The following is an 18,421-nucleotide window of genomic DNA, read 5'->3' as shown; positions in this document are numbered from 1 at the left end:
GCGTAGCGCCCGCTGTCCTGATTAGAGCTTCGGCCCCCAACTTCCAAGATATGCGCTACCGAGCTTCCGTAGGATGCAGGGACTTGTTTCGGGGCTCCCTAGTTATCACTCTGAAGTGTCGACTAGACACGATATAGTAATACGAAGTATAATGCCGCTAGGCCTCCCGTTAGGGGGGGGGGGGGAAATGGGTCCTCAGCCGGGACGTGGCCCCAATGCTTGTACTGGGAGAAGGCATGTGCCCGACGTACCCCAATGCTTGTACTGGGAAATAGCATCCCCCTCCGTACCAGGACTTACCTTTTCCTCGTCCCCCCTCTGTACCAGGAACTGCCTCTTCCTCGTATAGCGTGTTGCCCGACGTACCCCTCCCATCCTTGTACCGGGAGATAGCATTTCACTACGTACCCCTCCCATCCTTGTACCGGGAAATAGTTTAGCACCACGTACTCAATGCTTGTACCAGAAATAGTATTACATGATGTAGAGAGGACCGGAATATGATTCATCGCCCGACAAACTGCTTCATGACGAGCTGCTGATGACGTGCACACTATAGGAGGATATTCCCAGTATAGGTTTAATCTGGATCTGGCGTAAGTGCAGATCAATGATTCGCGCAACTTAGTCCGTTCAAATTGTTCGACTCTGGAGACGGGTTGAGTAATGAAGCTAGTCTATTCCCTTCATGCTGATCCTCTACAACATAGTGATCCTGTTCCGGCTCTAACGCGACGTGATAACCCCAGCCTCACTTAGTTCCTCGACTAGGTTGACAACTAACTGCTTCAGTTCTGCATTCCAATCCTCCAGGTTTTTAACGTTCTTTTCAACCTCCATGCACAATCTACTTACCAATTAGTCATGGGTCATCAAATTTCGAACCACTTTACCTTTCCCTCTCCTCCTCTCGCCTTTTAGCATTGCGTTAGCCTGACTTTAACCATTTCTGCTGAAAGAAAAAGCTTACTCATTCTGGACATTCTCAAGTTCCTTCTCGAGTCGTTCTATTCTCTCCTGAAGCTTGAGAACGACGGTTTCCAGCTCCCCTCCCGCTTTCGGGGCTTCATTGGTCATGTCATGATTAGCAGCAGTAGGCTGTGTTTGTAGTGTGAGATCTTCTCCCATCTGCGCCATATGATCCGTTCGCTGTGCTCCGTAGTCTAACCACTCCATTGTCGGTAAGGGTGGCACGTCAAGCGAATCAAACGCCAAATTCGACTGGCATTGCTGTTCAAGGTCGTCGGATATGAAATCATGCGGACAGGGATCAAAATAGGAAAAGTCCTGACCAAGTTCTTTCAGAAACTCCTCGTTGATATCAAAATGATCTACTTGGGGGATATCCTGGTGTGACATGGTCATCACGTTGCATGGCTCCTGCGTCTTGTTAAGACCGATCAAAACCTTTTAAACATACACTAAAACTCCACAAGTACGCAAGGAGAATAACTATAGTAGCCAGCTGCGCGGGTGGCTTAGACCTATCCCTTGATAGTGAGGTACAGATTATTGCTTTTCAAGCGCCTTGACGGAACGACCCGGGGAAGAGGGCCCTCTTCATGAACCATCCTAGTGCGTCCTAATTTTGTCATACATATGCTAATTAAAGGAACATTGAAGGGCCTAAATGCCCGTCAAGAGTCGAATTTTGGGAACCTCAAAGGGTCCCAAAAGTTGAACAACACAAGATCTTCTTGCCGTGGTAACTCAAGATGGTATAAGGTGCGGCGTCAGATGGAGCAGATTAGTTCCCGGCCCCACTGGGAAGGAAGTTTGATTGGCCATTGATGGACGCCCGCCAACTTGAAAGACAATTACGGGTTTAAGCCTTGATATCTGCCGTCGTCGCCCCAAGAAAGGTCCTTTCATTTTGGGCCCCAGAGCTCATCGTATCGTGTGAATATCCTTTGGGGAGCAAGGTCTAGGACTCAACAGGCCTATATAGGTTCGCTGATCTCCCTCTGCTGCTGCAAGGACCCCCCATCGATCCAAGACAAGAAAGTCACTCATGAGAGGAAAGCAATTGACACTGAATATCCCCTCAATGATGGCTGCTCAACAGCTCAATCCGACGCCGGTGAGGCTCCTTCTGGTGCAAATGGCGTAAAGCCGTCTAACCTAGTTAGTCAATTCCTATCGACAAAAGTAAGGAAGCGCCACCTCCCCACAACAGTGCATGGACCGACCACCTTCCCGCCAATCAACAACTTATTGAGGTCGATCAAATGCTTTGCAACATGTCTACCATGTTGGGGGCCGCTCGCAGTACTATTTCAGGTTTCTCTGACTACGCCAAAACACACAAGGCATACGAACATGCCTATCATCAGGAACGTAAGATGCGGTTCGAGTGTGCCCGAGCGTACGAAGACCTCCATGGCCAATACAACGGGGCGATCAACGAGCTCAACAGCATGTATAAGAATAATCGGTCACTCCACAAACAACTTGAAACCGCTCAACAAACCATGCAAACCCTTCAGGCAGCCGTCCAGGAGCAGTCCGTCAAAGCTAACAATACCGTCGTTGGCGAGTCAGACTTGGATCGGTTAGAATGGGCCTTGGAAAAGGAGCGACTCGAGGCAAAGATTGCAGACCTTGAGAAAGAGAAATCCGCGATGGCACAGGACCACCACATTGCGTTGGCTAATGCCGCGGACCACATCCGTGAGGTCACGCAGAGGGCCGATGAGCTTCAGAAGCTGCATGAGGGGTCTCCCGACCAGCTTCAGCCATTAGCTGTTGAGCCCAATATGAACAACGGTCGCGATAACGCGGCGCCCTCCAAACCGACGGGACGGGCAACCCGATCCCGAAAGCGGAAGACTGCCCCGAGGACCGCCTCGAAATAGGAAACTGAGGCCTGGAGCGAGATCTGACGGTTTAACTGGATATTTGTGTACCTAGGTTGGGCAAGTCGGCGCAAGTTTGATTGTCACAGTCGAATGTTGTTCCAATTTAAAATCAATACTTTGCCGGATAATCTAGATCCAGCATTCCTTTGAGGAGCATGATCCAACCGTAGAGCATTCTGGAGTGAACTGACAACCTGTTGCCCTAAGCCCAGAAGAGGAATATCCCTCGAGTACTTGACCTTAGGAGAGCATTGCCCGTTTACCGTGGAAGCAAGTGTAGACTACGTGATTGCCAGGTTTATCCTTGGCACCCTCTTGCCTTGTCCACCCAAACGAGTGCATCAAACATCCTAGTCTGAGCTCCCAGGTCGAAGTTGCAGTGGTGCCCACAAACAGGCCCCGGCCAAGTTCGCCCCGGGATGGGTTGAAAAAAGGGTCACCATATTGTGGTGACCGGAGCGAGGGCCCGAGGTGGGACCCACAGAGTAAGATAAACGCCCAAACCTTTCCCTCCTCGATGGACGTGCTCGCTAGCAAGTTCCAGACAGGCGCATTGAGCCCGACTATCGACAAGCGGCCTATCCTCAGCGTTACTATAAAAAACCCTTCTGTTGGCGGTTTGAATCGTCCTTGATCGAAGCTTCTGCGATATGCTTCGACATAAACGAACAAAGTTCCGCTTGCTGCCTGGCAACATCAGTGAACCCCTACCAAACCCTCCTGCAGCCGATGATCCAGTAAACATCGAGGAGGCTTCGGAAATACGGCAGGCGGCTAGTAAAATCCCGACCTCTAACCTCTCTCAGATGATAGAACAGCGAACTTGGGAAAATGAGCAGCTCAGAAGAGAGCTCGTCTATCAAAAAAGAAAGCATGGGGCAAGCGTATACCTTTTGGAAGAGGTTAAGCTCGCGGTTGAATCTCTTCAAAAAGCCTTGATAAACTTCCAACAATGTCATGAGGATATTGAGAATGATGGCGCAGGGATAAAACGTCGAGGCTGGACTGGTTGACTTTCGTCAACATAACGCTCAATGTACCCAGTACGTAGCTAGCCATCTCATCACGGATCTTTCGCGTGAAGGCCCTGCCCCATCTTCTAGCTAGCGGAAAATTCACCAGCCGTCGCACCCACTTCACTTTCGTTGTCCTTCCGCTCATTCCTGTTCTTCGCCTCTCGCCCCCGCTCCTTTTAGAAACAACCGACATGTCTCTGACATGTGATAGGAAGCACCCGACGTTGAATTACTTAGACCCATTCTTGGGGCAGAGGGCTTGGACTCTGTGGAGACGCAGATCTTTGTCGCTTTAGTCCACCGCGTCGGGTTGGCGACATGTGTGGTGTGACTGGTTCGATGCACAGCCCGGATGACTCGCATTATCAAGCACAAAAGGACGCAATCACGGGCGGGAAAGGTGTGCATGCTTGTGTGTGTGAGTAGCAATGCCAAGGCGGGAAGACAAATAGACGAGGGTACCATTCGTTCTAACTGGCTCGCCCGGCGGCTGCTGGGCACTCCTTCCCTGTTCAGCGACGTGCATTAGTTGCGAAAATACTGTTCTACTGGACCACGTCTGCCGTGACTCTTCACACCTGGGCGGCGCGTGCCTTGCTGCCGACCGCGAACATCTCCCTCCACCCCTTCCTTCTACCTCTAGACGACGCAGGACGAAATTCAAGCTCTTCCAGATGAATGTTCGTATCCAATTTACCCCGCACAACCCCTCGAACCTTGTCACTCATCTCGTCATTGGTGCACACTATTGTTTCTTTGTTAGTTGGTGACTCGAGAAGAAGATGCGGCCGTCACTTACAGGAAACCACTATACGACCAGGATGCCGATTTTCGACCTCTGAGTTGATCAGATTTTCGGCGTCCATGGCCTGATACGCGATATTGATGCGCTTTCCAAGCTGGGCCGTGTCGCCTCGGTTAGTGTGGACGGAGAGGAAGAATCCCACGACGAACAGCTTAATATCGAGAATCTAAGATCACCAGTTAGTACCTGGTGATGATGGTGACTATGCTCTGTCGTACTCGATCCCTATCCTCATTCAATAAGTCCTTCATCATATCAGCCACCCAGGCGGCATGTACTAGAGTAATCAGTCGAAACGTTCAACATCATGGGACAAGATTCATGAGGCTTACGCTCGGAATCGATTTCCCAGAAAAGACGTATCCTTTGGGTCTTGATCCCACCGCTTCGATACCCTTCCAGAAGCTGTGTGACATGAGCGATCTGGCCGGCGATGCCGATGTCTGTGGCGAACAACATGACCGTTTCATATGATTCGAGGTTCAGTTCTCTTCCGTATGGTCCCTCGATTAATGCTCTCCTCTCAGAGTGCTGGCTAGGGTCGTCACTGGCGCTGGCGTGCATGCGTAGGTCGTTTGTAAGACCTCTCCTTCTCTGGACGATGAGAACGACGTAATCATTCCCTTGGTGTTGGTACCACCAGGCAACGTAAAATGGGTGCGACTGTGCAAAAGAGGTGTAAGTCAACCCGGGAATACAGAGATACACGTACTGACCGGCGCGGTACCGCCACGGTCTTGATGGTCTGACGTGCACGTGGACAACGTCGGAAACTGGTATGTCCCTGGAAGAGTCCCTCTTGAAAATGACCGATCGTATCACGGCTCGCCCGACCGGCGTTCTGTACTTGACGTTTCGATACAGGACTTCTCCAAATCGCAGTCCACGAATCAAAATTTGAAGACAGATCGCGGAGAGCAAATACAGGGTCGGCGTTGCTGTTAGTCTTTTGGATTTGCTGTGGATGAATAATGTGGCGATCAATGCAGTAGCAAGTATCAGATGGAGTTTGAGGAAGATTTCGTAGAAACGGTCGCGGACGCTTGACAGGGAACAAAGGACCAGTGTCACCATAGTGGCTGTAGCCTGTAGATCTCTGTCAGCTCATCGCCCCCTTCTTCCCAGGGATCAGAACGCAAACTCACTGTCAGCCCTGCGATGTCCGGGAGCACATGTAAATCGGGCATCTGCAAAGATACCGCCGCGATGACATGAACAAGACCTTCAACTACGGCTACCCTTCCCAGCCATCGGTGAATGCGGCCATAAACATCGAGTCTAATCCCACAGGCGTTAGTCAGGAAGTTCATATGAGCCCCTCCGGATAGGGGGATGAGGTTAATTATAGAAATCACTCCGGAGCGTCTTCTCAGCCCGGCGGTATCTTCGACCCGAATCGTCGTAGAGCAAACTATCCCGATCAAAAAGATGATCGTTAGTAGGAGGTCAAACCGAGTCGTTTTCTCCGAGCCCCTCAAAACCTTGGGAATTTGAGGATAGTACACGTGCTTGAGAAATTGACGTTTCACATGGGTACCGATTTTCTTGATCTGAAATTTCGCTCCGGGGCCAATTTTCTTGAAGATTGTCAGGAGTGAAAAGCTGATGACATAAAGAGCAACGAGCCCACCGAGGGCAGTTGCGTACCACTGTGTAACATCCATGGTGATATTGTGGGGTGGTGAAAGCCAGATATTGACGAAGAAAAGTGGTGCAGAATCCTTATTATATAATGTTGTTCGATTTGGCCAATAATGAAAAGGGGGGTTCCCGAAATGGGGACCCTTCCTACCTATACGCAGTCGATATAAATCCGCTACCTCTATTTCCCACTGCCGTAGATGTCCTTCGCATTCCAAGACTGCAGTGATGGCCAGACTGTCAATTAAACTTCACAATAAAAAGCTCAGACGACGGCTAGGAGGGCTCAAGAAGAAAATATATGAATACGGCGAACTGGAGGACATCGAGCTTGCGTTCCTTGTCCGCAATCGAGTCAAAGGGACCCTCTATTGCTACACATCGAATGAAGAAGTGTTGTCGTGGCTGAGTTCAGACATTGTAAGTTAAACGCTCGAGATATATACACATGTATATTTCTAACCTCTGAGAAGCTCTCTCATCCCAAGTCCGAACACGAAGGCCCATCAGATATAGAACACTTTATTCGGAGGCAGCGCCTCGGTTCTAGCGGTGCAGCTGAGAAAAAATCGGTGGTTTCACTACCACGCACCAACAAAGAATCGAAGGCTAACAAGCCAGCGTCGGATGAAACTGTACAAAGATTGACTCGAAGGCAAGCACGTACTATTCCAGACCCGCCGCCGTTTGATTTAAGTATTTTAAGGAACAGGAAATGCTGGAAAAGATAATGGTGGTCCCGACAGAACTCGGCATGCATTTCCAATGATTTACTCATTGTGCAAGTCCCTGCTTTTGATTTAGGGGGTGAGGCGGAGATGATGATCTGTATAGATAGGACCACTCAGACAAGGATAGACTGTTCGTTTACTCTCAATTTTTTCCATTTCTGTTCGCTCACCTTCATCTATCTATCGCGCAAGTTAGTAATAATGCAAGGTAGGTTTAGTATGCCTGTTCACAGGAGGGGGTGACTCCTCTCTCATTGGGACCAGCCGGCCCTGTGCGCGCTTCGGTTGAAAACATGCGTGGAGAGAGTCGCCAGCCACCTCAGCTCGGCCACTTAAGGAACTCTCTCCGGGCAGTTCGGGAGTGTCGGTTGGATGGGCGCCCGCTTCGAAACCGTCGCCGCGGTGATAGTAGTGATGGACCTCGACTAAAAATTGAGGATGACAATGCTCCCATCGCTTGCTGTGCGCTCGTGTACATTCTGGTCTGGAACATATCCCAGGTTCCGGGATTTGGCCCGGTAGCAAAGGGTGTTGTCTTTGGTATTTTCGAGATCGAGGTTTGCCACAAAGGGCGCACAGGTGTATTTGACCTCCTTGGATGAGGCGGGTGTAGGTTTGATCTGGAGAAGTTCGAGGACTTGTTGACTTGTTCGTCTTCCAAATGCTCATTCTCTGCACCCACTGAGGTAGTAAAATAGAATTTGTCATGATAACTCTAACGTCCTTTCCTAATGGTACCTTGCGCTCGAGACCGTAAGGTGTTCTGCACCACCAGTCAATTTAGATTTGCTAGAAGCCATGGTAATTATGGTGGCGTTTGCGCTAGACTGGGAGGATAACCGGTTGGGACCCCCGTTTGGTCCAAGGAGCCCAATTCCAGAGACTGTCTGAGAGTGGCCCTATTTCCCGTTTCCTGGACCAAGACCAGAATCTGGGTGTAATCTAGGAGGGTCCCATTTTTCGTCTGGATTCCGATTTCGCCGCTGTGAGCCCAAGAGAATATATATGTCATTCCTCTAGAGGACTTTGCACTACTGTTACATTTCTTCAATCCGCATCCTCATCATGAAGCGCTGTGACCATAGCCATTGGCTCGGACTTTACAGTCAGGGTAGTGAAGTCGCCCTCTTAGCGACGGATAGGCTTCGCACTCTTACGAAATATATCCAATATCCTGATGTCCAGAAGCCTAGCTTACTTGTGCTAATTGGGAATGTAGCAAAATCAGTCGCCCTTCGGGAACTTTTTGGTGTGAAGCGGGCTTCTAGGTTGAGAAGCAAGCAGAGTGCCGATGGAGTCCACCTTCATCTCGACCCTTCCACAATTTTCCCCGGTAAACCAATCTTCCTGGCGGACCTCGATTTACCTGGTCAACCTTTGAAGATAAAGTCAATCCCAAGAGAGAAGTGCCATGAGACAATGAGCCATGCTATTGAATGGATTACTGATGTACCAGGCGTGCCGCCGAGCGATCTCGCCTCCAGGATCTACGCACGTCTGCTGTTCCCCTTCACTGACGTTTTCTGCTTCTTCTCCACTGATCTAGGCGGTTTTCGACAGATCGCGATCCAGTTAGCGGCATGGCTAGAGAAAGGTACCTCATCGACCCTTCCTAGATCTACGCACCCGAGGGTGATTATCATTAGTGATAAAATACCTCCTGGAACTGCAAGCGAAAACGAGGCTAAAAGGGCATTTTTATGGATGCTCTGCGAGGAGACGACCGAAGACCCACACGAACAGTTTTCGGACATCAGTGTGGTAGCGCTTTTCCCTGCTGGTTCGATGTCCGTCGAAGGTCGACATCGACGACTGAAAGAGCGACTTCTCGATGCATTGGATCACACCCGAACGACGAGAGATGAGACACGCCACCTGTTCTCTGCAACTCATTTCGGGGCTCTGTTCGAGTATGCACGTGCACACCTCGCAAAAACGATTGAGCAACCGTTCAGTTTTATCAAGGCGTCGAGGACGTACAACCCAGTTGCCCCGGACCTGGGGGAACATCTACTAACGTTTCTTAAACACGTCAGAATGCCTATCGAGCTAACGGAGTTCGCAGTTCCGATTATCGCCTCTAGCTTCCTTCTAGACAGTTATCCTCCGGACGCCCACAGTAAGCCCACTTCCTACCCTATCCGAGAGTGGTGTATTTTCTAACAGTCGTACAGTGTTCGATCCACGAAGCGTTTTTCAGGTCTTGTATAGGGATATCCTACGCAGGTTGAGCAAGTCTCGCGTACTGACCTTCGATGAATCGAGGGACGTGATCCTCGTGAGTGGCTTTATTAATTTGGTCGAGGATCAATTTGTCGAATATTTCGGGCAATCCATTCAGCGAGGGGGCAAAGCCTCGGCAGAAATTCACAGAGAGAACCTTGAGCGCTTCCAGGACCGCTGGCTAAGTATCCGAAGCGACAGTACCTGTTTCTCTTGTTTACGCCGCAGACCTCAATACAACCAGCACTGTGGCCACTGCGTCTGTCAGACTTGTGTGATGAATTTTGGCGATCAGAGCTCGGATGATCCCTGGGACTTCAAGGTGCGTCGATGCTCCCTGTGTAATGTCTTGCTGCCCAGAGAGATGGTCGTCAAAGTGCATCCTCCTACAGCCGGAGCGGGAGTCCTGTGTATTGACGGAGGTGGGATACGCGCCGTAATACCGCTGGAGATCATGAAACGAATACGGGATCGTATTGATTTGCCGATTCCCTTTCAAAAGTTCTTCAAGCTCGCTTTTGGGGTGAGTTCAGGTTAGTTTCTCCCCCGCTTTAGGGAGTTCGATACTAACGATTTAAGGGGGTTTGATTATCCTGGCTATGTTCCACAAGGGGTGGTCAATTGAACGGTCATTGGACGTGTTTGAACAATTAGCAAAGCACACTTTTAAGCGCCGGAAAGGTTTAGGTATCCCCCTTCTTTCTCGTCTTCGGGAGCTTATAGGGTCGTATTTGGCCGACGGCCTTTATGCGGCCGAAAATATTGAAGGCGCCTTGAAAGAGGTATTTGGTACGGAGGGGAGCATTCTCGACTATTCGTACGCAACATCAATAGGGACGAGGATCGGTTTGCCTGTCGCTACGGTTCACGACAGGCCGTCGTGTCGTATATTCACCAATTACAATGGTGTTGGAACACAGGATCGACACCTAGGTGAGCCCGTGGAGCGCTCGCCTGCTGAAGTAGCTGACGAGGCCACAGACCAAGTCATCAAACCGAAAGACGGTCTCGGAAGAGTGCCCGTTTGGGAGATGTAAGTCTTCATTAACCTGCCTATGGGCACCACTGACACTTGAATAGAGCACGATCAGCCTCAGCGGCGCCTGGGTATGCTACCTAACCCTTCTCCGTGGAGTTGCTAACTATCTCACAGCTTTTTCCCGCCGAAGCACATCGATGAAGTTGGCACGTTTCAGGATGCGGGTCCTCTGGAGAACGATCCACTCATTTCCGCTCTGTCCGAATTCACTTCAGCGTTCCCGTTAACTGAAGAACCAGACTTTGTTATTTCTCTGGGCACTGGCCAGCCGAAGAGTGACACGACGTCTACTACACTTACAGCCCATCCGTGGAAGAATAAAGCATTACCGAGACTATATCGTTTATTCTGGGAGAAGATGCGCGACAAGAAGGTCAGACAGGCTTTCCAAACTAATCCCCGATATCACCGTCTCGACGTTGAATTCGACCGAGCAGAACCTAGGTTAGATGATACGAAGACCATGTCCGAGCTGAGGTCAAAAGTTCAGGTCGACGACTCACTATCCAGAACGATTGATAGTATCGCCCGCCACATGCTTGCCTCCCTGTTTTACTTCGAATTAGAATCTATACCAGAGAAACTTAACGGTAAGTTTGTAGCGGTCGGTTACATCCAATGCTCGGAGCGTCGTCGGGGCGAAGCATTTTCTCTCTTACTTCACCGGTTGTCAGATTGCTCTGCCACATTTTTCCTGGACGAGCACCCAGTTACAGGAAACTTTGGCGACAGCTCCTTCCTCGACGCGGACGGAAACTTTCGAAAGCGTGTGGAGCTGAGCGTCTCGGATAAATTCACCGTACGCCTCAAACAAGGCCGTTCGGAGCCGTGTAACATTAGCGGCTCGCCATACTCACTACAGAAGCTAATACTGGCACAAGACCTTGCCGCTCACTTGGGAACGGCGAACCACCGGAAGAGGAAAAGGGAATGGGCCTACGGACAATGTGCAACAAAAAGGCGGCGTGTAAGCGGGGCTGACGTAGATTGAGCCTTGCGGTAGGTTCAGTAGGCTCCGAACGTCCGCCTCGCGAATGGAAGGATGGAGGGCGAAATGGTGGGGTCGACGAACTCGATCCGCCGCGTGGTCTCTGGAAAGCCATAGCAACATACCAAATTCCAGGTTAACCCATAGAGAGTCATGAGGCGGTGTCCAAGAAAAGACGAATAATTGGTATGGCTGTCATCTTTTACGTGTTAAACAGGTCCAGCCAATTAGAGGTCCCCGACAAATTTTGTCGGGGACTTTTGATTGGCTATCATAGGGTTGGGGTTAAATCCATGTAGATAGACATCAGCCCATGCGTGTCCTCCGCTTTGAGTTAATTTTGGCGATATGTCACCGCCTCACGATCTACAGGTGGGTCTGGTTTGATGATCGAGGGTAATTCTGACGTTTCGAGGCATGTGCAAGCAAGACGAAATTCACCTCAGGGGTGAGGAAGGGGCGAACGCGATCAGCACGTGAGTGACACGCCAAGACTGTTCTGTATTAGTTCCTTCGCCCCATCGCGTGCACGGGCCACAACTCCGTTGAGGGAGTTGTGGCGCGTGCAGTTCTAGTCTACTTATGTTTTGCCAATCGCCACATCCAGCCGTTCCCGTGCACATCAACCTTTCTACCCGCAACCCACAGAGACGGGCGAATCTTGAACAATCCGCTCTCAACACCACGCAAGTTTCGGATCGTCATCCTTCTGCCATGTCAAATGTCGAGGAGAGAATTCAATGCATGGAAGAGATGCTCCAAAAGCTCGTGATTGTAGTGGACAAGCATCTGCCCCGGCCCAGGCACCCGTCCGCCAAATCGCGCAAGCAAAGCCAGTCGCCCTGGAATACGATCCGGCCCATGCTTGAAGCGCTAGTGAAGGATGTCAAGTATGTCAAAGCAGTTGTCGAAGGATCAGATGTCAATACAGGTCACGATCGAAACACAGGAGCTCATAACCGAAACATGCCTCCGGAAGCTGCATTACAGGTCTTGACTCCACCACATGAGAGACAGCAACTTGGGGAACCCTCTGCAGACACCGCAGCACCAACTACTGTTCCAACCACTGTTCCGACCACTGTTCATACCACTGTCGAAGCCCCAGAAGTCGAAGAAAATACTACAGTAGACGTAACTATGCCACGCCGTTTGCGCGAGCCTGTCTCGTCGACCATGCCTCCATCCGATGCTTCAACATACAGCGTATCTGAAATTCCTCGGAATCCTGGCACCATCGTCCCTTATCGAGAGGAGCACGGCATTGTCGTTCTGATGCCATTGAACATGGATCAGTGTCGCGACACCCGCTTTCTTCTCTCGCAGGCCGAGATGCTTGGTGCGCGGCAAACGGGAATATTCAAGTACGTCCTGCCAGGTGATTTTGATCTCAGCGCAGAGGCTGCCCACAGCGTTACGACATTTGTCTCCAGCTTTACGTCCAGTCTCGGTCAGGACGACATTTTTTGTATTTCGCGGCAAGAGAAACTGGAGACGCTGGACATTAGCCATACCGGAACTATACCCACAGAGCCAGATGAATTGGCCGAAATGTTGGAGCGTCGTCTTGCCGACCCGGAAGCCGTGAGCAAGATGCGCTACTGTACGGATACTCCGGCCTGGACGGCCGAAGATCGACGACGGCTGGGCTTACCTGCGGAGTCCCTAATCTGGCCCTTGAAGGATAACCTATTGGATCACACAAAGTATATCGTTGACGGGCTCCATCGGCCGTATGGATATTTGTCAGGCGAGGACGGGTCTGTCTTCACCATACATTGTGAGGACGCAAACTTAATATCGTTAAATGCCCTATACAGTGGAAAAGAAAAATCCTGGTGTGCCGTGGCTCAGAAAGATGGCTACCTAGTCGAGAATGCAGTGAAAGGTGGGAAATGCGCGCAGAGAGTACGACACGCCTCTCGCTGGATCCCGCGATCGAAGCTCAAGGCCATGGGGGCTTCCTTTGTCACATTCGTTCAACGTCCGGGCGAAGTCGTCCTGGTGTGGGGAGATATCTACCACCAAGGAGGCACCGTTGGTCCGACCACCGCCGAAGCCGTGAACTATGGCGGCCCCGAGTGGAGTATCAAGGGCTACTCCGATTGCAGCCGCACTTGTCCCGGACCCCCCATTTCGAACGCGCTCTTGGAGTTCCGTAGCCCAAATGAACTACAGCGCGAACAAGATGACGTGGTCTCCACGGGATCTTGTAGCTCGATCCAGTCCCAAGGACACAAGCAGCTAGCTAGAAACCGTCGACCAGCTCCGACCCGGAGCGGTGAGACGGCGAGGACAGAATTTGGGATCGGCAAGCAAGGAAAGGGACCCCGAAAGAGGCACGGAGACGTGCAGACCGCGCAGCAGTCCAGAAAAAAGGCCAAGATTCGGACCACACCCAGTCCAGCCGATACGATAATGAATGAAACCAAGGATGTCGCCGATCTTGTCTCACGGATGGTGGCGGCTATTCAGAGTAGAGATGCTATCAAGCAGTTCTTCGATATCGTCCAAGGTCGTCGAGACACCGAACCAGGATTCAGAATGAATTCCATCACAAGTCCTTCCAAAAGACAAATCCAAAGCGAAGATCCTACCCGAATGGTCGAGAACGATATGAATGTCATCAGCATGCTCTCTCGTAAGACAGCCTTTCATGGCTTTCTTACTCGGTTATTCCAAGTCCGTCTTGCCGATCATGTCGACAAGCTCAAGGGTGACCGTCTGAGGAGTGAGACAGCCGTCATTGCGGACATCCTTCGGCGCACGGGGATGTCGAATCGCCAGTACTCATACCACCGAGAGAAGGGCGAGAAGTGGCGGAAATATCACGAGGCCTTTCCCGGTATCCTTTGCTTCATCCCCGTTGGAAATCGACGATCTGGTTTTTCTTCAAGCTCCTGGCTTGACCTCAACGAAAGAATATTTGCCTTCCTATGTCCTCGTCTAGACGACGAGCACACGTCTGCTCTCTGCGTCGCGGGGAGAGCATTCGAACACTCATTGGACCCAACAGCAGACGATGTTGATTTCATCTGGGAGAGTCAGAATGTATCTCTGGATAAAATTTCGAAGGCAAAGTTGCTCTCTACTCTAGAGCTCTTCCCAGCAAAGCACGAAAACGTCTATGATCCTAATGCGTACCCAGATTGGCCCAGACCAGACGAATGGCCCGACGATTCGCCGTGGCCGGTTGATCCAACGTCTCTGCCTCCTTCTGGTGGGGTTGAGTGCAAGGTGTGTCATCGGAGCAATTGCCCGTGCGAATTGTGCCACAGGGGAGATTGCCAGTGTGCCGCCATCCGTCACAAGACACAGCCTCGCATCCGGGACTATACCCGTAAATATCAGGACAAGAACCGAGGCTTACAAGCCGTCGCGTGGGAAGCGGGCCAAATCGTGTATTCGGAGGGCGATATTATCGGCTTCATCACCGGCGAATTATCGCCTCCCGATATGTACGCCAACGGTCGATGTATACAAGTGGACCGGAACGATATTCTTGGCGAGCCCACAGTCGCCCAGATAAACAGTGCTAAGTGCGGCAGTGTCTACAGGTTGGCTAATAGCAGCTGTGATCCATCGGCCCGCTTCAGGGGGATGAGGGTATCGGGGAAGTTTAGGATTGCAATCGTTGCTGCCCGAAATATCTTTGACGGGGAAGAGATCACGGTCTACTACGGCAAAAGATATTGGGGAAGGGCAAAATGTCGATGTCCAGTATGCCGAGCCCGTCTACTCTAGGCGTTATGCTTCATATCGCCCAAAACTAGCAACTTCCTCCCGTGGCTGGAATGGAGACCTATCTGTCTGTCGATCGGTGTTGGGGCCCATCACGTTGCTGCCATGACCCTGTCCTCGGAACAAGTGGTGTAAGCCTACATTAATTGGTACGCAAATCTTCGATTTTCCCTGGACAACTTCGAATGACCCAAATTGTCGCTCCCACAGATCCCCACCACGGTGGCTTCGAGCTTTTCATATCTCCACAACAACCTCAAGGCCGTAGTTGCGAACCTCCAGATATATTTAAGCAGTAGCCGGACCATGTACAAGTGGATGGTTAAATTGTCTCCCTAGGCTTCGGAGATGTAGACTGGCAATCAAACTATCAGCAGGACTCTTAGGCGTTCAGGAGGAGTCTCAAAATTGGGCCGGCGTCAGCATTTGGCTGGAAGACAGTGAGCATTCACTTCGAAAGTCTCGTTAGGGTATATCTATCTTGATGAGTAGACAAGAGAATAGATTGAAAGTGCCGCAACACGGCTATATGATTTTATGAGGCATTTGGGTAACCCAGGATATTGAAATGCCTCGCCAATATTTATACCGGGCTAGTAGTGATTTTCAGTCCATAGGTAATTTCCATTTCGTATTTTCGTAAGGACAAGGGCAGCTAGGAGGCCCACGATAATGGAGCTCCAATGATACTCTGGCTCCCAAGTCATGTCGCTGGTAGGGAAACCTTTCCACTTCACGTGGTACACCACAGCAACGCTTCCGGATTTGCCTTTTGGAGGCCAACAGGACCGATAAGAGTCCCATATATGTTCCTCCCGTGCGGAAGCGTTCCTGCAGCTGCACTCTCCTGGGATAGTGGAAACATCCTGCTGAACTACTCTGATACCTCTGCCCTGAGGACTGTAGGGGTACGGGTGGGAGGTTACTGAGCTGCGTCGACCCGGTCATGGTCACGCAAAGATGGTTGGGAGAGGAGAATGGAATATCACGGACGGAGCACAGATTTCCGTCCGCAGATGAATCGGAAGATTGACTGGGCCTACGAGAGTTTGGATGGTCCCTGTTAATATAGGTAGGTAGTAACAGGCTCCGAAGGTACCCAATTCAGCTATGCATGAGTTATTGATAGTAGAGGTGCTAGCCACCTCAAACGGCGCTAACATGTCCAACGATGCTCGAAACCCACATTCTCATTGCGTTGTTTGTGAGACGAGCGATTTATTGATCTAACTTTCCCATGAGGTCTCGCCTCTCGATGAGTAACGTGCATCCCTACGCAATGGAATGCCCTGGGTGTGGACCCACTTTTATTTCACATGCCTGCCCGTCCACCGCACCGGCGAAGGTCGCTCATGGGAGGGTGGTAAACTGATGGCATAAGCACTGAATTGTCCATAGACCAGATGTTCATATAAAATCACCAAATCTGGTGGCCCATAACACGCAGAAAATGCACGGGAGCCTTTTGCAGTCCACCGTGACGGCGCCTCGGCGAGAGTGATATTGAGAAATCTCCCTTCAAATAATTGCGCCGGCGGGCTAGTGTGCCTCCTCTCTCGCACCTTGTACACATCCGAGAGAGCCTCCCTTCGTCGTTCGTGCACACGGCACGACGCGCCCTGTCTCATATAGATGGTTATGGGTAAAAGTGGACCCGCGGCCAAGATCCGCGTACAAAGGCAGTAGCTTGGCACGAACCGCGGGTCGGGATTATTACGCTACCGCAACATGCGAGACAGTGTCCGGATGGTGGCATCTACTGCGATTTCTACTCTTATTATCTGTCATTTGAAAGTGGCTTACTGCTTCCCCGTAGTCATTTAACTAATCCTGATCCATCTCTGCAGGCCCGCGACGCCACTACTGCCATCATGGCTGAGGCGGTGCAGCGCCACCCACCTAGTCCTCGTGATGCCACCTGCCATTCGCCCTGTACGCGCCCGCTGCCTCACCCAGACCAGATGCGCTGTCGCGAGTTACACATTCAGCCTGATCGAGCACCCTTCACGATGCTGGGCGCAGACATCTTTAAGCGCAGGCATCAGCCTCAGATGCGCTCTCAATCTGTCTTCTTTCCTCTATCTTTCCTCTATCTTTCAATCAGACTTCCCTCCCATATCTCCTGGCGTCGGCCAACCTCATGCAACAACCAGTCTCCGCCGAACGGGTGACGGGGGGCCCGCCCAACCCGGTCGACCACACCGGGCTCTGTCTACTATCGCTCGACGGCGGGGGCGTGCGTGGTCTGTCGACCCTCCATATCCTCAAGAGCCTCATGACCCAGTTGAATTACGAACGTCAGAAGAGCGGAGCTCCGGTACTTAAGCCATGCGAATTGTTCGACCTTATCGGCGGGACCAGCACCGGCGGGTGCGTAGCATATGCTCCCTCACTCATTATGACTCTCGTACTAACACCCAGTGCGACAGCCTCATCGCCATCATGCTCGGCCGGCTCGAGATGGACGTGGACGAGTGCATTACAGCCTATAACCGACTGATCAAAGCCGTGTTTGAAGAGAAGGCGCACTGGACACCGTTCAGCTGGTCAGGACGAGTTCAACCACGATTCGACAGCAATAAACTCAAGGCCGTCATCGACGACGTCATCACCCGTCAAGGTTACTCTCCGACGGAACCGTTCAATGACGGGAAACCGCGCGGATGTAAGGTGTTCGTATAAACGCATAAGCAGACTAATTATACTATATACTCAACGATTATCTAGGTTCGTCTGTACCGCGGCGAAGGACCCATACGGAATCATACGCCTCCGAAGCTATGACCTTCCCCAGAAACCGAACGTGTCGGCTACCATCGGTGAAGCCGCCCTCGCTACGTCAGCCGCCACCGGCTTCTTCGATCCCGTCTCGATTGGAGCCCGACAGTTCGTGGATGGCGCGTTAGGGGTGAATAACCCAGTGGAAGAGGTGGAAGAAGAAGCGGCCGACATTTGGTGTGCTGAATCCGGCGACGTCAAACCACTGGTGAAGTGCTTCATCTCGATCGGGACGGGGAATCCCGGTAAGAAGGCGATTGAAGATAATTTGCCGACGTTCTTGTCGAAGACGCTAGTCCAGATCACAACGGAGACCGAACAGACGGCTAAGCGATTTGCGTCGAACTGGCGGAAGCACTTGGACCAGAACCGATATTTCCGTCTCAATGTCGAGCAGGGACTCCAGGATGTCGGCTTGGCGGAGTACAAAGAGCAAGGTCGCATCGAGGAGGCGACGCATCAATACCTGGACGACCAACATCAGATCTCCCGCGTGCGGCACTGTGTGGCGAATTTGAAGCAGAAGCAGAGTGTGTACCTAGAAGATTTCGCATAGCTAGCGGCCGTTCTACCACTAACGCTTCGTGATAGGAAAGACGGA

The 18,421-nt window shown here is 51.3% G+C and overlaps 4 protein-coding genes across 4 annotated transcripts; 2 read left to right on the top strand and 2 right to left on the bottom strand.

The window, feature by feature from the left end:
• Positions 1–966: 966 nt before the first annotated feature.
• On the bottom strand, positions 967–1,359 carry AYO20_07371 (hypothetical protein; the record flags this gene model as incomplete). Its single annotated transcript, XM_022645657.1, has 1 exon — positions 967–1,359. The coding sequence occupies one exon, from the start codon at positions 1,357–1,359 to the stop codon at positions 967–969; it is 393 nt and encodes a 130-aa protein (XP_022498372.1).
• An 881-nt stretch (positions 1,360–2,240) lies between these two features.
• On the top strand, positions 2,241–2,855 carry AYO20_07370 (hypothetical protein; the record flags this gene model as incomplete). Its single annotated transcript, XM_022645656.1, has 1 exon — positions 2,241–2,855. One exon carries the CDS (start codon positions 2,241–2,243, stop codon positions 2,853–2,855), a length of 615 nt encoding a protein of 204 aa, XP_022498371.1.
• A 1,591-nt stretch (positions 2,856–4,446) lies between these two features.
• Positions 4,447–6,343, bottom strand: AYO20_07369 (hypothetical protein; the record flags this gene model as incomplete). The annotated part of the gene is made up of 5 exons (XM_022645655.1): positions 4,447–4,619; positions 4,674–4,845; positions 4,898–4,956; positions 5,012–5,765; positions 5,825–6,343. 5 exons carry the CDS (start codon positions 6,341–6,343, stop codon positions 4,447–4,449), a joined length of 1,677 nt encoding a protein of 558 aa, XP_022498370.1.
• A 2,127-nt stretch (positions 6,344–8,470) lies between these two features.
• On the top strand, positions 8,471–18,376 carry AYO20_07368 (hypothetical protein; the record flags this gene model as incomplete). The annotated part of the gene is made up of 11 exons (XM_022645654.1): positions 8,471–9,170; positions 9,226–9,807; positions 9,854–10,307; positions 10,355–10,381; positions 10,428–10,903; positions 10,988–11,112; positions 11,950–14,538; positions 14,653–15,021; positions 17,147–17,412; positions 17,472–17,714; positions 17,770–18,376. 11 exons carry the CDS (start codon positions 8,471–8,473, stop codon positions 18,374–18,376), a joined length of 6,438 nt encoding a protein of 2,145 aa, XP_022498369.1.
• Positions 18,377–18,421: the final 45 nt, after the last annotated feature.

This window comes from Fonsecaea nubica (genome assembly GCF_001646965.1).
Source record: "Fonsecaea nubica strain CBS 269.64 chromosome Unknown Scaff51, whole genome shotgun sequence".
In the NCBI taxonomy this organism is placed as follows: domain Eukaryota; kingdom Fungi; phylum Ascomycota; class Eurotiomycetes; order Chaetothyriales; family Herpotrichiellaceae; genus Fonsecaea; species Fonsecaea nubica.
The sequence above is the reverse complement of the archived record's forward strand: the minus strand, read 5'-3'. Positions and strand labels throughout refer to the sequence as shown.